The 15,617-nt window shown below is 63.7% G+C and overlaps 1 protein-coding gene across 1 annotated transcript in view; it reads left to right on the top strand.

The window, feature by feature from the left end:
- The window catches only part of FBRSL1 (fibrosin like 1), a 91,212-nt gene extending 76,129 nt beyond the window's left edge, over positions 1-15,083 (top strand). The window contains 19 exon segments of the mRNA XM_087423524.1: positions 382-427; positions 3,213-3,495; positions 3,589-3,806; positions 4,722-4,936; positions 5,717-5,767; positions 5,989-6,084; positions 6,813-6,881; positions 7,036-7,065; positions 7,301-7,372; positions 8,842-8,974; positions 10,587-10,664; positions 10,879-10,962; positions 11,245-11,449; positions 12,866-13,292; positions 13,294-13,420; positions 13,488-13,528; positions 13,531-13,604; positions 13,606-13,643; positions 13,646-15,083. Coding sequence (XP_087279650.1) covers positions 382-427; positions 3,213-3,495; positions 3,589-3,806; positions 4,722-4,936; positions 5,717-5,767; positions 5,989-6,084; positions 6,813-6,881; positions 7,036-7,065; positions 7,301-7,372; positions 8,842-8,974; positions 10,587-10,664; positions 10,879-10,962; positions 11,245-11,449; positions 12,866-13,292; positions 13,294-13,420; positions 13,488-13,528; positions 13,531-13,604; positions 13,606-13,643; positions 13,646-13,788 — 2,430 coding nt within the window. The 3' untranslated portion in view covers positions 13,789-15,083.
- The last annotated feature ends 534 nt before the right edge of the window (positions 15,084-15,617 follow it).

Below are 15,617 nucleotides of genomic sequence, written 5' to 3' on the forward strand. Positions count from 1 at the left end.
CTCTACTACCTCCGGTAGCAGACCCAGCAGAGCCCTTGGGTTCCAGGTGTGGGCATAGCAGCGAGGCACCCAGATTCCAAGTCCTAGCCCCCCACCCACAGGGCCATGCTGAGCCCACGTCCCTGCTGAGCGGGGCATCTTTGGTTCCTCCATCACTGGCCGAGTGACCTGTGTGCCCACATGCTTGGAGCTAGGCCTGGGTGTGGTCACCCTCTTACGTGGGGGCTGTGAGCACAGGACATGTTCCGCCAGGCTGGGCAACCCTTGGGTGCCTGAAACCTCCAAGACCTGTTTCCTGGGAGCCAAGGGCAGGGGGGTGAGGCCCAGGTTCACCCCACCCATAGGTCCCTCTGGCCTCTGACCCTCCTCTCTCTCTTCCAGGCGTCTGTGGGCTCCGAGAAGCTCTTTGCCCCAGCAGCCAGTAAAGGTAAGCCACATCCCTTGGCCTGGGCTTCCAGCCTCTAGGAAGGGACGGGACACTCCTGAAGTCAGCGGCGTGCCTTGGGTTAGGCCCTGTTTTGGGTTGGTTTCCAGGTGCAGAGCCTGAGGCAGGAGTTAGGTGCTGTGATTTACTGAGAGACCAGCCCTGGAAGAAAACCACAAGGAAAGCAGGGGAAGCCAGGAGTGAGGCCGGTGTCTCAGCCAGAGCCGGGCAGCTCTGGAGCAGCGGTTACCAAAGTGGGGTCCCTGTACCCCCAGGGACCCTTAGGAATGCATGTTCCTGGGCTCTCCCCAGGCTCATGGGGTCAGGTGCTCTGAGGACGGCCGGCAGCTCGTGGTTTGTGAAGCATCCCCCACAGCCACCACTGCATGTGTGGCTGTTCACATTGAGATGAAGTGGACTAGACTCCCTCTTCAGCTGCACCTGCCCCCTGGCCAGTGACCCCCACGTGGGACAGCACCAGTACACAGCATTTCATCATCCCAGAAAGCTCTCCTGGACAACACTGCTCTGGAGAGTGGATGCCCTGGTGTCAGTCCCACCCAAGGCCAGGCCTCTGTAACCCAGACTGTCCATTGTGGCTGTGGCCCAGAGGGGGCGTCACCACACCCAGCGCAGAGAAGGGGCCCTTTTGTTTGGAAGGCTGCATCCCGATGTGACTGGACGGGCAGGCCTTGCAACACATGCAGGGGGGCGTCCACAGTGATGGGCCTGCTGGCCTGGTGGCCGGGCATGGCCTCTACATGCCTTCAACTTGAGAAGCCCCTTCCTCAAATCAAAGCAGTGCAGCAAAGTGGATGTCGGGGTAGGAGACTCACTGGACGGGTCCGAGGAGAGGGGAGCTCAGCTGGTGCTTCAGACAGAATTTAACACAGGGCTGTATCAATTTCAGCAAACGACCACAAGCCAGGCAGCTTGAAATGACAGAAGTCTATCCTCTCATGGTTCTGGAGGCCACAAGTCTGAAACCAAAGTGTCACAGGGCCATACTCCCTCTGAAGGTTCTAGGGGAGGCTCCTTCCTGCCTCTTCCAGCTTCTGGTGTTGCCTGCAAACCTGGGCATCCCTGGGCTCGTGGCCACATCGCTCCCATCTCTGCCTCCATCTTCACGTGGCTTCTCCTCTTGTCTTTCACAAGGACAGCTGTCACTGAATTTAGGGCCCATCCTGTTCCAAGCTGATCTCATCTCAAAATTCATAGTTTGACTACATCTGCAAAGACCCTTTTTCCAAATAAGGGCACATTCATGGGTACCGGGGGTCGCAATTTGGATGTATTTCTGGCACAGTTCGTCCCATTGCCAGGGTCCACTCACCCTTGTGGGCAGAGCTCAGGGCACCAGCCAAGGCTTTGAGGCTCCCAGAGTGGTGCAGTGCTCATGCTTTCCCAGTGAGGGGCTGACATTCCAGGAGGTTCTAGAAGGTTCCAGGAGGGCTGGGGCATTTGTGGCACATGTGGGGCCGTGTCCAGGTCTGCATGGCCCACACCTGCCTCTTTCTGTCCTGGTGGCTGCTCTTACTTTGCAAGGGGATGGCGTGGAGATGTGGGAGAGATAGGAGCAGGGGACCAGCATCTCTGGGCAGCTGTGACCCACCGGGCTAAAGCCATCGGCCCTCATTTCCTGTCCTCATTGTGGTGGTGGCGGCGGTGGCCTCGTCCCTAGGTCTGTCCCTGAGCAAACAGACAAGGTGGCGGCTCCAGAGGGAGGCATCACCCTGGAGGAAGCAGAAGGGGCTGCTTCCTGCTGCCTCCTGCTTTTACCAGGAAGGACTTCCCAGAGGCCCAGCAGACCTCCTCTCTGTGTTGCTGCCGGCCTGGGTCATGGCCCTGTGGCAGCCGCAGGGAAGGCTGTGTCCGGTGCTCCCCTCAGCGTGGCAGCCACCCACATGGGCCCCTAGGCCTCGAGGAGGAAGCAGGGTCTGCCAGCAGCCAGAACAGGGCGGCCACACTCAGCACCCTGGATTCCTGCTCCTCCTGGGAAACCAGGACATCATCCCCTCAAGGCACTGAGGCAAAGTACTGAGATGGGTGGGGGCGCCTCCTCTGGACACATACTCTCCTCCTAGTCTGCTTCGGATATTTCTCATCCACCTAGCCCCTGGGCACAGCCCCGAGACCCTGCTTGTAGCCGCCTAGAAAGGAGGGTTTGGAAGGAGCAGGCAGGAGCTTGAGGTCTCGGCTGGAGCACAGGCCTGAAGCTCAGAGGGGAGCAGAGTCTCCAGGTGGACGCCTGGGCTGGTGATGAGGGTGGAGTGGGACCAGGGCCGTGGCAGTGAGGGTGAGGCCAGTCATCCAGAAAGTCTTCCCCCTGGGGCATGGGCCCAGAGGGTCTTAGGTCACGCTTCACCTGGGTCTTTCCAGAAAGAGCCGGCCACTGGCATGAGTGTGGTCTGTCAGCGGGACAGGCATGGCCACGGGCAGCGCAGGCCGGCTCCCTGACGGACCTCTGGCTCCCCGCCTGTAAAGTGGCGCCTTAACAGCCCTGTGCCGGGCTGCCGTGGGCGATGGGCGGAGCACTGCCTGGCTGTGGGCCCTTTGGGGCGGCCCTCCCTGGGGGCTTCACGGGAGGATCGGGATGAGGCTGCCGAGTAGGACCCAGCAGTAGCCCCGACCTCGACCCCATGGAGTGGGCGGTGGGGGGCTGGGCCCTGGCCGTGGCCTCGTTGTTTCCCCATCGGAAACGGGGACAACGACGGGCCCCCTCGCAGGTGGTGGATGGCGGTAAGGGGTTGGCGTGGGGCCCCCAGCTCACCGGCCCCTCTCCCCGCAGGCCCCACGCCGGGCGAGAAGTCCGCGGTCAAGGCCGGCGCGGCGCCCAAGGTCTCGGGCCTGGAGCGCAGCCGCGAGCTGAGCACCGAGCCACCCTTCCCCACCCCCGCGCGCAGCCCCCCGACCAGCCCGCCGGTCAAGAAGGAGGCCCCCGCCCCGCCCCGCCTCACCCCGCCGCCCGCGCCCCCGCACCCCCGGGCACCGCTCCCAACGCACGTGCCTCTGCCCCTGGGCGCCTTCCCGGGCCCCGGACCCGGTGCGCACAACGGCCTGCACAGCCTCAGGTGGGCGCGCGCGGAGGGGGCGGGGCTGGGGAGGAGGTGGGACCCCCTAGCGGGGCGCGCAGCCGGCGGGCACTGAGGCCCCCATCCCTGCAGCAGGAGCAGCAGCGCCAGCAGCGGCGCCAGCCTCGGGCTCGCCAAGCACGCGTCCCTGTCGCCTCACGGGCCGGGCCCCCACCTCTCTACCTCACACTTGGCGCTCCGCTCGCAGGCCCAGCATCAGCACCACGCGGCCATGTTCGCCGCCCCCCCGACACTGCCCCCGCCCCCGGCGCTGCCGGCCAACAGCCTGGTCATCCCAGGACACCCCGCCGGTAGGTCCTGGCACGTCCACTCCATCATTCTCACCCCGGGGCAGGTGGGAGGAACGCGGCTCCTGAACCCGTGGGCCGGGTGGCAGTGCCCCAGTGCACCTGTGGCCCCCGCAGGCCACCTTTCCTAGGGTCTCCCACTGGCCTGTGCCAAGGAAGCTTTCTGGTCCGGTCTGGGTCATGCACACGGGTGCACACACATGTACGTAGACTCGCAGACAGGCCCTGCTCTGTTCTGAGCCCTGGCCAGGCCTGGTGGGGCAGCCCAGGGGTGAAGCCTGGAGCTGCTCCATTGCCATGGCAACGAGTGCTTGCAAGGCTGCTGCCTCTCTTCTCCCTCATCCCTAGGCCTGCTGGGGGCCTCTAGGGCTGAGTGGCGGAGTAGAGGGGTCCCAGGTGAACACTGGCCCCACCTGGCCAAGCCTTGCCTTTCCTTCTCCACTTGGTTCTGGCAGGTGCCCCCTCACGGCCAAATCTTAGGTCATTAAGGATTTCTCCATGGGTTTCCAAATTCTTTTTAAAATTTTGTCAGCCCAGCCCGGGTTGGGGGCAGTTAGGTGCCCCGGGATGGGACGAGGACACCGGTGGCTGGGATGGGCGGCAGCTGGGCAGGGCAGGGCTCCCCCGTGGGCCTGTCTCGGGGCTCCCAGGGGGCTCACCGTGTTCTCTCTTGCCTTTAGATGCCAGCCTGTTGATCTCATTCAGCCAGCCAATCATGTATTGCCAGCCTCATTCGGGGATTCTGATTGGTACTTGGTCACAGGCACCTCTCTTACCTCCACCCCTGGGCCCGCACGTAGCGAGCGGCCACCACGGCTTGGCCTGCCGAACCCGGGAGTGCCAGGTGACTATCCGCCTCGCCCCGCCGGGAGCCCGCGGCCGACGTGTCTCTCTGTCTCTCTCTCTTTTCTCTTGTAGATCGAGAGCTGCTCAGGCAAGAGCTGAACGCGCGCTTTCTGGTCCAGAGCGCCCAACGGCCCGGCGCGCCCCTGGGCCCGGGGGCTCTGCTGCGGGCGGAGTTCCACCAGCACCAACACACACACCAGCACACACACCAGCACCAACACACATTCGCCCCCTTCCCCGCGGGGCTGCCCCTGACGCCGCTCCTGCCGCCCGCCGCACCCCCGCTGGTGCGTAGGCCCCCGTACCGCGGGCGGGCGGGGGTGGCCCGGGCGGCGGGACCCGCAGCAGGCACACACAGACGCTCTCTGCACGCACGCAGGCCGACACCTCCCTCTCTGTCTGTCTGTCCGTGCGGCCCCTCCCTCTGGTCCCCTCTGGGTCCTGGGCCGTTCTCCTGGGCTTGGGCAAGTGCCCCTTGTCCACGTGTGTGTGACATGGCCTGGGGGCTGGTTGCATCCACATGGGGCCCTCGACGTCTTGGTTTGCAGCAGGACAGCGGCTCTGGAGGCCCAGACAGGACTGAGAGGGTCCCCGGGGCCCGAGGCCTTGTCTTATGACCCAGCTGCTGTGTGGGGCCGAGTCCCCTCCTCTCCACCGGGTTTCTCTTTGAGACTGGCCAGTGTGCCGCTGGCCTGGGTGTGTGCAAAGCTTGGCCACCAGCCCTAGGCTCCATGCCCCCTCAATGTGGCTGCAGCCACCTCTTCGTGGGTCTCAGCCAGCACAAGCAGACCACCCAGTTGGGAGAGACTGCACCTCCTGTGATGGGGCTGTTAGAACAGGGAGGGGCTGCACCCAGTCTGAAAACCTGGGCCCTGCAAGGTGCGTTCAGAGCCGTGGAACTGGTGCCCTCAGGGAGCCTGGGGGCCGGTAGGCTGCAGGCCCACACCTTAGGAGGCAGGACAGCCATCGTGGCCACTGCCTGGTCCAGGACAATGGGGTGAGTGGGTGCTGGCCCAGTGGAGGGCGTCAGCTGGCAGGCGGCCTCACTCCTGCTTTCTTCCTTCCAGTTTGACAAGTACGCGCCCAAGCTGGACAGCCCCTACTTCCGACATTCCAATGTGAGTGTGCCCGCGCTCCGGCCCCTGCGTGGTCTGCCATGGGCTCTCCAGGCGGGCTGGGGAAAGGCGGGAGAGCAGGGCTGCGCTTGCCGGAGGGAGGCGTTGCCGGAGGGCGTCACCTCCTGCCTGTGCAGAGGGCGGAGTGGGGCCCAGTGTCCCCGCCCGGGATGTCCAGGCACCGGCCGGGGCCCCTGGAACGCTCCTCCCTCCTTCTTTTGCAGTTTTTCCCGTCCTTCCCTCCTGCCATCCCGGGACTGCCCACCCTGCTCCCACACCCAGGCCCCTTTGGGTCCCTGCAGGGTGCTTTTCAGCCCAAGGTACCAGCTGCTCCCTGGCATGGGACTGACAGGGTGGGTGGGGGCTGCGGGACAGGCCCCACCAATCCTTGGCCTCCAGGAGCAGCTCCAGCCCCGTCGCCGTGTGGGTGCGCCTGTCGTGACCCGGGTGCAGGCATGAGTGGCTCAGGCTGGGTGGGCTGTGTGTGTGTGCCCACAGTGGGAAGGGGCTGAGGGCTCTGGACTGGAGGCGTCCCCAGGAACAGAGTGGCAGCATGCAGAGAGGACACGGGACACACACGTCCCAGAGGGGCCTCATCCTTGATGCAGGACACCCTGACCCAGGATGGGGCGGGGCCTTCTGTGCACTGTCACCTTCAGCTGGGAGGGCTCAAGGTTGGGGTGGGGAGGAGCACTACAGAGGTGAGGTCTGAGTGGGGTGGCCAGCACAGGGCCATCCACACTGCAGGGGGCCTGGGCAAGAAGCACGGCCCACCCCCCAGGCCCTAAGACCCGGGCCTGGGCTTGCTCTGCTTACCTTCCCTGAAGGGAGGCTGTCTTGGCCCCTGGCCCAGGTGTCGAGAACCCCTTGTTCCCGCCTTTTCAGAAACCCCTGGACTGAGGATGTCATGGGAAGCCAGGCCGCCCCTGGGTGGCAGCGTGCAGGGCCCCACAGGCAGGGCAAGGCAGGCACAGGCACCTGGGGGGTCTCCTGCTGCCTGGGCCTGGGGCCTCCTTGGCTGTCTCACGCCCTGTAACTCTCTCCTCAGACTTCAAACCCAATCGAGATAACAGGCCGGGCCAGTGCTGTTCACACCCTCCTACAGAAAGCCCCTGGGGTAGGTGGCAGTGGTGCCCATTTCTCCCTCTCTGGGTACGTCCTGGCCAGCCCCCCCACCCCAGTGGAGGCCCACGTAGGTGTGTCCCCACCCACCTCGGGGCTCAGCCACCTGAAGAGCCTGGACCTAACACTTCCTTCTCTGTCGATAACAGGTGTCCGACCCATACCGGACAGCAGTCAGGGTGAGTGTGTGTGTGCCTCTGTGTGTGCACACAAGGGTCTGCGTGTGTGTGCGTCTGCACGTCTCCGGGAGGAAGGGGTCTGTGGGACCTCAGGAAGAGTCCTCGGTTGGGGAAGACTGGTACCTCCTGGGTGGCCGTGGGGGTGCCCTTGGACAGCAGGAATCTGGGGTGCTGAAGGGGTAGGAGTGAGGAGGTCCTGGCCACGTGCCTGAGCGTGTTGCCCGCCCTGTCACAGAAGCCCGGGAAGTGGTGTGCCGTCCACGTGCAGATCGCCTGGCAGATCTACCACCATCAGCAGAAGATGAAGGTGAGCGCGAGCTGCTGCTCCACGCGCCCGTTTGAGGCCACAGCCCCACCATGTCCACGCTTGTGCCCGTGTGTCCAAGGTCGTCAGAGGCCTGCCCCGTGCCTCGCCCAGCGCTGAGCTGGCTGTGAGGGGTAGGAGCTGGGAGGAGGCAGGACGGTGGCAGGCAGGGAGCCGAGGTCATTTCCCACTGTCAGGGCGGGTCGCCAGGTTTCGCAGCTGACAGGGGATTTGGGAGGAGCTGACCTTGCAGGCCAAGGTCAGTCCAGCCCTCCCAGTTGGACCTTCTACCCTGCGCCTCATCCTTTTCTCTGAGCGTTTATTGAGCACCTGCTGTGTGTCTGGGTTTCCAACAGTGAACAAAGGAGTCTGAAAGGGCTTACGGAGCTCATGTGCTCCTGGGAGGGACAGAGAACCCAACTCTGGCGCAAGACCATCCCTGACCCAGCACGGTGGTGCCAGGCGCCCTGGCCACAGCGGGGACTCCTGCAGGGTTACTCACATGACAGGGAAGAAGCAGCCGCTGGAGAGTGGGGGTCAGCGGGCTGGGCTGAGGCGGGGCAGATGGTGGCCTCAGCCCCCTGGAACCCAGCCCCCCACGTCACACACAGTTCCATATCACAGAAGGGTCCCAACACCCTTTACCGCATCTCCATCAGGGAACGCTTCCCCTCCTTGCACGGTCTTTAAAATCACGGTGTCCTGAACGTGCTACAAAGGACAAGCCCACCGAAAGGGATTTATAACAAAACACCGTGTGTTTCGACGTGAAAATGCTGGGGGGGACCCCTGGAAGGCACAGGGAAGGAGTCGGGGCGTTCCTCACACGGGGCGGCACTGAGGGAGGGGCACCCTGCCGTCATCACCGCCACTGGACGCACCTCCGCTGCCAGAACGCGCTGCAGGGAGCCGGAGGGTGGCCAGCCTGGCGGGGGCTGCACAGCCACGGCAGTAGAGCCAGGAAGGATGCGGCCCTGTCCCCTGCCTCATGGAGCTGTCACAACTGAGGGACAGGCTTTTTAGTTTTATATAATTTTAGTAAATTTAAATTTTAATATTGGTGCTAAAATCAGTCACTGGAAAACTCGTAAGTGTATTTGGAACAACTTGGGTATGTGAATCCACTTCTTCAATTCAATTTTACAAAATCTAAACACATATAAAAGTATTTCCGATGAAAATATAGCGTCCAAATTGAGATGTGCTTTACGTGTAGAACACACAGCAGCTTTCAAAGACCACATAGAAGGAGTGAAATCCCTCAAAAGTCACCTCCCTCATGGGTCACGTGCTCGTCCTAAGGCAGAGAAACGTCACTAGGATGAACCCCCCATTTCTCCGCCTTCTCAATGCGGCCACGAAAGCAGGCAAGATCGCGCCAGGCTCGTGGGTGCCCCAGCGACTCTTCAGGCTGCAGGCTCAGGCCCCTCGCAGGACAGAGGCAGCCCCTGGACATGCTCTGTCCCTCTCAGCAGATGCAGCTGGACCCCCACAAGCTGGAGGTGGCCGCCAAGCTGGACTTGTTCAGCAGACCCCCTGCCCCGGGCGTGTTCGCTGGGTTCCACTACCCGCAGGACCTCGCCCGGCCCCTCCTCTCCAGCTCGGGTAAGGCTCCAGGGCGGTGGGGGCTCCGTCCACGCTGTGAGAAGAGGGATGTCTGGTGGGCAGAAGTGCTCTTGCCCTGTCCCTTGGCTCTGGCAGCGTTTTTGTGTCGCGTGCTGTAACTCCACCAGTTCTGCCATCTTCTCACTCCGTGCGTGCGCCCTCCTCTGGGCACCCCCTCCTCTGGGGGGCTTCAGGTTCTACGTCCTCCCACAGCCCCACCCAAAGCCCCAAGCCTGCACTCCCATCTCTCCCGGTCCCTGCTCCCTCCCAGGAAGGGTTTGGGCTTTTCTCAGGATGACAGAAAACTGTTCCTGAGACTACCCCCCACTGCAGCCACACCACAGTCTTGCTGTGTCAGGGTCCCCAGGAGCACCCCCAGGTTCGAGGACTCACTAGCGGCATTCCCAGGACTCAGCATAAACCACCGTCATGGCTGAGGTGTGTCACAGTGAAGGGACACAGCCACAGGGAAAGGCACATGGGCGCAGGCCTCCTGGGTGCTGTCCCTGTGGAGTCACGGGATGCGCTTCGTCCCCTCAGCAAGGAGCCTGATGACACGTGCCAAGTGCTGCCCCCAGGGGAGCTCCTGGAGACCCAGTGCCCAGGGTTCTTGTGGGGGTTGGTCACGTGGGCACCTCAGCCTGCACGTACCAAAACCACCGACTCCCTGAAGGAGAGCAGGTGCTCAGCGTAAAACACGATGTTTGCACAAGCAACGTGAGGCATTCCTGTCAAAGAAAAGTGAGAAACTGCCTAAAACCCAAGTTCCCAGGTTCCAGCCGAGGGCCAGCCTTGCACGTAGGCCTTTCTGAGAACGGCTATCCCAGGCCAGCAGTGTGAGCTCTTCTGCACAGCTGCTCATGGGCCACGCTCGGTGTCTGCTGCCCCGTACCTCCGGCTGTCAGGCCCCTGTAGGATGTCACCTCTTCAGAGAGCCCCCTGACCGTCCCCTCACCCTTCTGCTCTGTCTTCATGTAGGCCTACCACCACACTGAGGTAACAGGCATGGACAGGGTCACCCAGGCTGGCCTCACAAGCATGGTGGCCCTTCCTAGCCCCCAGCCCAGTGCCCTGATGGCCTCCAGACCTCAGCCTGGGCAGAGGGGTCAGGCCTGGTGGCCAGCAGCCTGGTTAGGCTGGAGCCCAGGGAACATGTGCTCAGTGGGGCCGTGGTGACATTTGTGGGCTGTGGTTGTGGCTGAGGGACACCACAGGAGGAGCTGTTTGTTTAGCAGCTGTCACTCAGGCCAGTGTCCATCAGGACCCAAGACCCAACCCACTGTCGAGTAACCGGGATCATTTGTTAGCTTCCGGTTGGGAACTCTGGGGTCACTGGCTTCAGGAGCAGCCCATGAAGGCTCAGTCTCGGACCAGACCGTCTTTCTCTCTCTGTCCTCTTTCCTCTGGGGCTCCACTGCCATCAGCACCTCCTTCCCTGCTCCCCTGGAGTCCTCCAGATTCCAGGGAAGAGACCAAAGCCCACTCCTAGCGGTTCACCTGCCTCAGTGGGAGGTGGCGGTTCCCGGAGGAAGCTGGGTGTCCCCACGCTGGGAATGAGCCCCAGACAGGAGGCTCCAGGTGCCCTCGGGCCTCCACCAACCTGCCTCCACAGGTGCTGCCCACCCCACCACCAGCCCGTTTGGACCCTCAGCCCATCCTGGCAGCTTCCTGCACACTGGTCACTTGACAGGTAGGTGCCCCCTGAGGTCCCTGGGGTCTGGCTGGCCTCCACAGACCTCAGGGCTGTGGAGACAGGTGGGCGGGCAGGTGACCCCAAGAACCAGGGCACCCCTCAGGTTTTATAGGTGGCACCTACCAGGTTCTGGAGCCACAGGGGAGGCCCGTGTGCAGGTGGCAGTCAGGCAGGAGGCTTGCGGACCCCTGAGCCCTGGCTGCCCCCACAGACCGTTTCAGCAGATCAAGCACCTTTGGGGGCCTCGGGAGCCTAGGCAGCAACGCCTTCGGAGGCCTGGGCAGCCACGCGCTGAGTGAGTGACCACCAGCACCCGCTTCCCCGCACACACGTGTGCACGCGTGTCCTCCAGACACACGCCATCTCCTCCACGCACACGCTGGCGGGCTGGGGCCGCACTTGCGCCAGGTTGGCCGTCCCATCGTCGCCTCCCCGGGGCACACCCCTTCACAGTGCGGGCTTGGGGTCCCAGAACCGTGTGCTTCTCCCTAGCAGCCCTGCGGCTCCACAGGGACACTCGGCGCGGGTGGGCAGCGGCCTGGCCTCATGTGTGTGTGTGTGTGTCCCCCCCCCGCAGCTCCTGGCAGCGGCCTCTTTGCCCCCAAGGAGAGCTCCGCGCTGCACGGCCTGCCCAGCCCGCATGAGGCCTGGAACCGGCTGCACCGGGTGCCACCCTCCTTCCCCACGCCGCCCCCGTGGCCCAAGACCATGGACACTGAGCGGGTCTCAGCCCTGACCAACCACGACCGAGAGCCTGACAAGGGCCGGGAGGAGCGGGAGCGGTGAGTGGGCCCTCCCCTCGCGCCCTGCCCCGTCCCTTTCCCCAACCCCCACTTCCGACCCTCCTCCCAGCGTCTCAGCCGCTAGCTAGCTCCCGCGGTGCCCTGGGTGCGCATGGGTCAAACCAGGCTCTGCCCTGGGATCTCCCTCGTTGGGAAGGGGATGAAGGCTGCACTCTCAGGGCTGGGAAAGACCACGGGAGAGAGGACCCCACAGCAGGCTCCCCAACCCTGCCCCCACGGAGGCCCGCTGATGGGCAGGATCTGAGCAGGAGCCCTGGGTGGGAAGGGCTCCCCTGCCCGCGGAGGCGGCGCAGGGAGGGCAGCCTGTGGACCACAGTGGGGCCTTGGGAGGGAGCTCAGGTCAGCAGGGCAGTGGAGTCGTCTGATTCACTCCTGGTTCTGGGTGGGCAGGGGGCGCTGCTGCACGGGGGAGGGGGCTGTACCGTCCGGGTGGGGGCCGCTGAGCCACGAGGGGGCCCGGGTCTGGGAGGGGCACGTGTGGGGAGCCCCCTGGTCTAGAGGACGGGCTGAGCTTGTCTGACCCAGGGCAGCAGAGCTAGGCCGGGCAGGGAGTCACATTCGTAGGTCAGTGACAGAGTCTGGGACCTGAGTGCCCTTGAGTCCTGGGCTGGCTGTGTCACAGGAGCAGAGGAGAGCTCCCGGCCGGCTTCTCCCCCCAGATCCTCTCCCCAACTCTTCCCCAGAATCCTGAGTCTGGGGCATTTCACTGGCGGGCGTTACTGTCTACCAGCATTGCTGGGGATGGGGGTGCACACGCAGAGATCGAGAGAGGGTGAGGCAGGGAGAGTGCCATCTCGAGTAGTGTAGAAGATGGTGGGGACATATGTCTTAAGACCCAGGAAGGATGCCGGGGGACAGCCCAAAGCCTGCCCAAGTCATGCGGCCAGCACTGTCACGACAGAGGGTCGAGGGGCTGAGGTTTGGTAGGATAGTGGTCAGGTGCAAGGAGAGGGTTGGGGGGGCAGGGGCACCTGGGGGCCCCAAGGGGAAAAGCAGCCAGTGCCTTGGGTCTGGCCCTCTCAGGCCCAGCTGCTGGCACAGCCCCTCATCTTAGAGGGAGGGAGGGCCCCGGGCCCAGGCCAGAGTGCACAGCCAGCCCTGGGGGCTGTGCCCGCCTCCCTGCTGCGAAGTTGGTTTCCAGGGTGTTTATGAGGAGCAGGAGCTGTGGGGTATTGAGGCCCCTTCTAGGGGCTGTGGGTTTGTCATCACCATGTGCTACCAGCAATTCCGCAGGAGCCCAGGGTGCTAAGGGGACCCCACACACACCCCTAGGCAATGGCCGCGCTGTGCTCAAGTGGGAACTTGGTAGCAAACAGCTTGCTTCCGGGGCGTCCTGTCACAGAACGTCCCGTCCTGCTCCTAAGCTGAGCCGGGGTGTCTGTCTGTCGCTCCCAGGGACCTCCTGGAGAAGACGCGCCTGCTGAGCCGGGCCTCGCCCGCAGCCCCTGTGAGCCACCCGATCAGCAGCCTCCTGCTCCGCGGCCAGGGCGAGCCGGGCAGGCCGGGGGTCCCCACTGAGCGCGAGGCCGAGCCCCGCGTCAAGGACAACAGCTCTCCGGCCAAGGAGGATGGCGCCAAGCTGGCCACCCGCCCGCTGTCGCCCTACATCAAGGTGGCCTTGGGTGACGTGAAGGTCAAGGAAGAGCGCAGAGAGGATGGCGACGCGCCCGAGCCCCCGGGGGACGGCCTGCACTCCGCGCCCGAGCGCCCGCGCGCGCCCCCCGCACCCCTGCAGCTTGGTCCGGGCCCCGGGGGCCGCGAGTTCCTGGGCTTCGCGTGGGAGCCGCTGCGCGACGCCTACCGCGACCTGGAGCTGCCCGCCGCGCGCCGGGCCAGCCGCCGCCCGCCCAGGCGCCGCCGCCCTCCTCCAGCCCCTCGGCGCCCCTACGCGACCGCGACGCCGCGACTACAGCCCCGAGCGCCTGGAGGCGCGCGAGGAGCTGGGCGCTGGCGAGCCGCGCACCTGGGCGCCGCCCGCACCTGCCGGCCACCGCGCGCGGGTGCCGCCCGCACCTAGCGCCGCCAAGACCTGCCCCCGCCGGCCCCGCCCTGGACGGGCGGCGCTCCTGCCCGCGCTGGGCGCCCTGCACTACCAGCGGCTCGGGCCCACGGCCGCCGCGCTGGTAACGGGCTCCTGACGCGGACCCGCCCGCCGCCGCCGCGCTCGGCGCGCCGCCCCACTGGTGGCCGCAGGCGCGCCCCCCACGCCCCCCGGGCCGCCGCCGCGGAGCAGGACTACGCCACTCGGGGGCCGCGGGCCCGGCGAGGCGCGCGACTACTCCCCGTCGCGCAACCCGCCGGAGGTGGAGGCGCGGTAGTCCCGGCTGGCTCGTGTCCAGACCCACAGGCGCCTTGCTGTGAACTCGCCAGCGCGGTCTAGAACCTAAGCACAGTCCCCTCGGTCCTGGGGACGCGCGCTCTCCGCTCGCGGCCTGCGGAGTCGGGGCGTTTCCATACAGCTTTTCCGGGGCGAGCTTTGTGCTCCGAGAACAGGCTGTTGGAAGAAAACTCAAGTTTGTACATTTTCTCCCACAGGTGAGAAGCGTTTTTAATAGATTTGTATTTTTTTCAATTTTGTGCTCTTTAGACACTTAAACGAAAAAGAAACTTTTGCTTTTTTATTTTTAGTTCAGGTTTGTGATTTAACGGCCTCTGATCCCTCTCCAGAGCCCCAGGGTTTTTTTGTCTTATTTATGGAGAAAAAACGGTCATTTTGTCCAGCGCACTGTGAGGCTCCCACTCAGGCCTGGCCCTGGCCCTCCCGTGGTACTTGGAACCGAAGTTACAGATATATATTAAAATAATAACTAATAATAATGTACAAAACTTTTTTGCCTTATTATGCAGAAGTGTAAGAGAATTTCTTTTTCAGTTTGTTTTTTAAAAAAACAAATGAAACGTGTAAATAGTCTGTTAATATAAATATATGACGTTATTAAATTCTTAACCTAGGTAGACTTTATAAAAACAATTTCTAGAAGCCCCTGTGGTTATTTGTTTAACGTGGTCACGAGAGCCCCACTCGCTGTCAGTTGGAACGCTCTCCGGTTTAACTGCAGCACCGACCCTTCAACTATGCAAGCGCCCCGGGCTGCCCGCCCGTCTGGGGAGGAGGTTCCGGCAGGAGCCCACGGAGCAGACCGTCGAGCGCTCCCCGGCTCCAGGGGCACCGGCTCGGGACTGGCCGGCTCTGGCCGCAAGGACCCTTGTGTGGACCCTCGTGCGGATCGTGCGGTGTTCTCGGAATCTGTACCAAATGAGCAGAATTCCAAACTGAGGATTCCACAGCTGGTGACGAAACCAGTCCCTTCGTCTGTTTCTCCTCTGCGGGCGTCGGCGCGTCGGTCCCGGTGTTGTTCCTCCACCAGCGGAAGCTTCGCACGATTTCCTTTTGGTTTCAGTTTTGCTTTCAGAACCTCATAGACGTCACCGAGTTCTCCCATCAACGTCCCTTTTGTTTCCCGACGTCCACACCTGTGTCCCCCGGGCTTCCGAGCCTCGTTGGTTCGGTTCTGTGTTTTCAACCCCTGTTCCACTGTGGCCCCAGCGTTTTAAACTTTCCGTTCTCGTGTCAGTCGGTGACGATAAATACAGCCTTGGTTTTGGATGGAAAGGTGGTCGAGTTTTTTGTGTGGCACGGGGGAGGTGGGGGTCATGCTCTAGCATGGCACGGCGCCCACCCTCTGCTTCTTCCCCAGTGGCGACCCCACCCCCCCAGGGCTGCCGGGGGCGGGGGGCTTTGCTCAGAGCCTGGGCTGTCGCGCCCTTGCACTGGAGGTGGAGCACCAGTGCTGGTTTCTAGTCCTCCTACCTGCAGCTCCACCTGGCCCGCTCCCCCGGGGCTGTTCTCGCTGCTGAAACCTCGTCCTCCCGGCCTCTGCCTGGTGCCTCCATCTTGCCCTCAGCCCTGTTCTTGTTCCGTCGTGCCCACCCTGTTATCTGCCGCATCGCCTGCCGAGTGTTCTGCATGGAACTTGTTCTCTGAGTTCACCGGGCCTGTGCAGCCCCATCTTCTTTGTGCCCCGGCCTGGCCCTCCGTGGGGGCCCACGTCCAGTGGAGAGCAGGCCTTGCCCCTGCTGCCCTAGCACCACGCAGAGCCACGTGACTGTTGGAGAAACGAGAGCTCAGGGAGGGAGGGGGCGGGGG

The sequence above is a fragment of the Ceratotherium simum genome, chromosome 35 (genome assembly GCF_057802395.1).
Source record: "Ceratotherium simum simum isolate JZ-2026a chromosome 35, ASM5780239v1, whole genome shotgun sequence".
Lineage (NCBI taxonomy): Eukaryota > Metazoa > Chordata > Mammalia > Perissodactyla > Rhinocerotidae > Ceratotherium > Ceratotherium simum.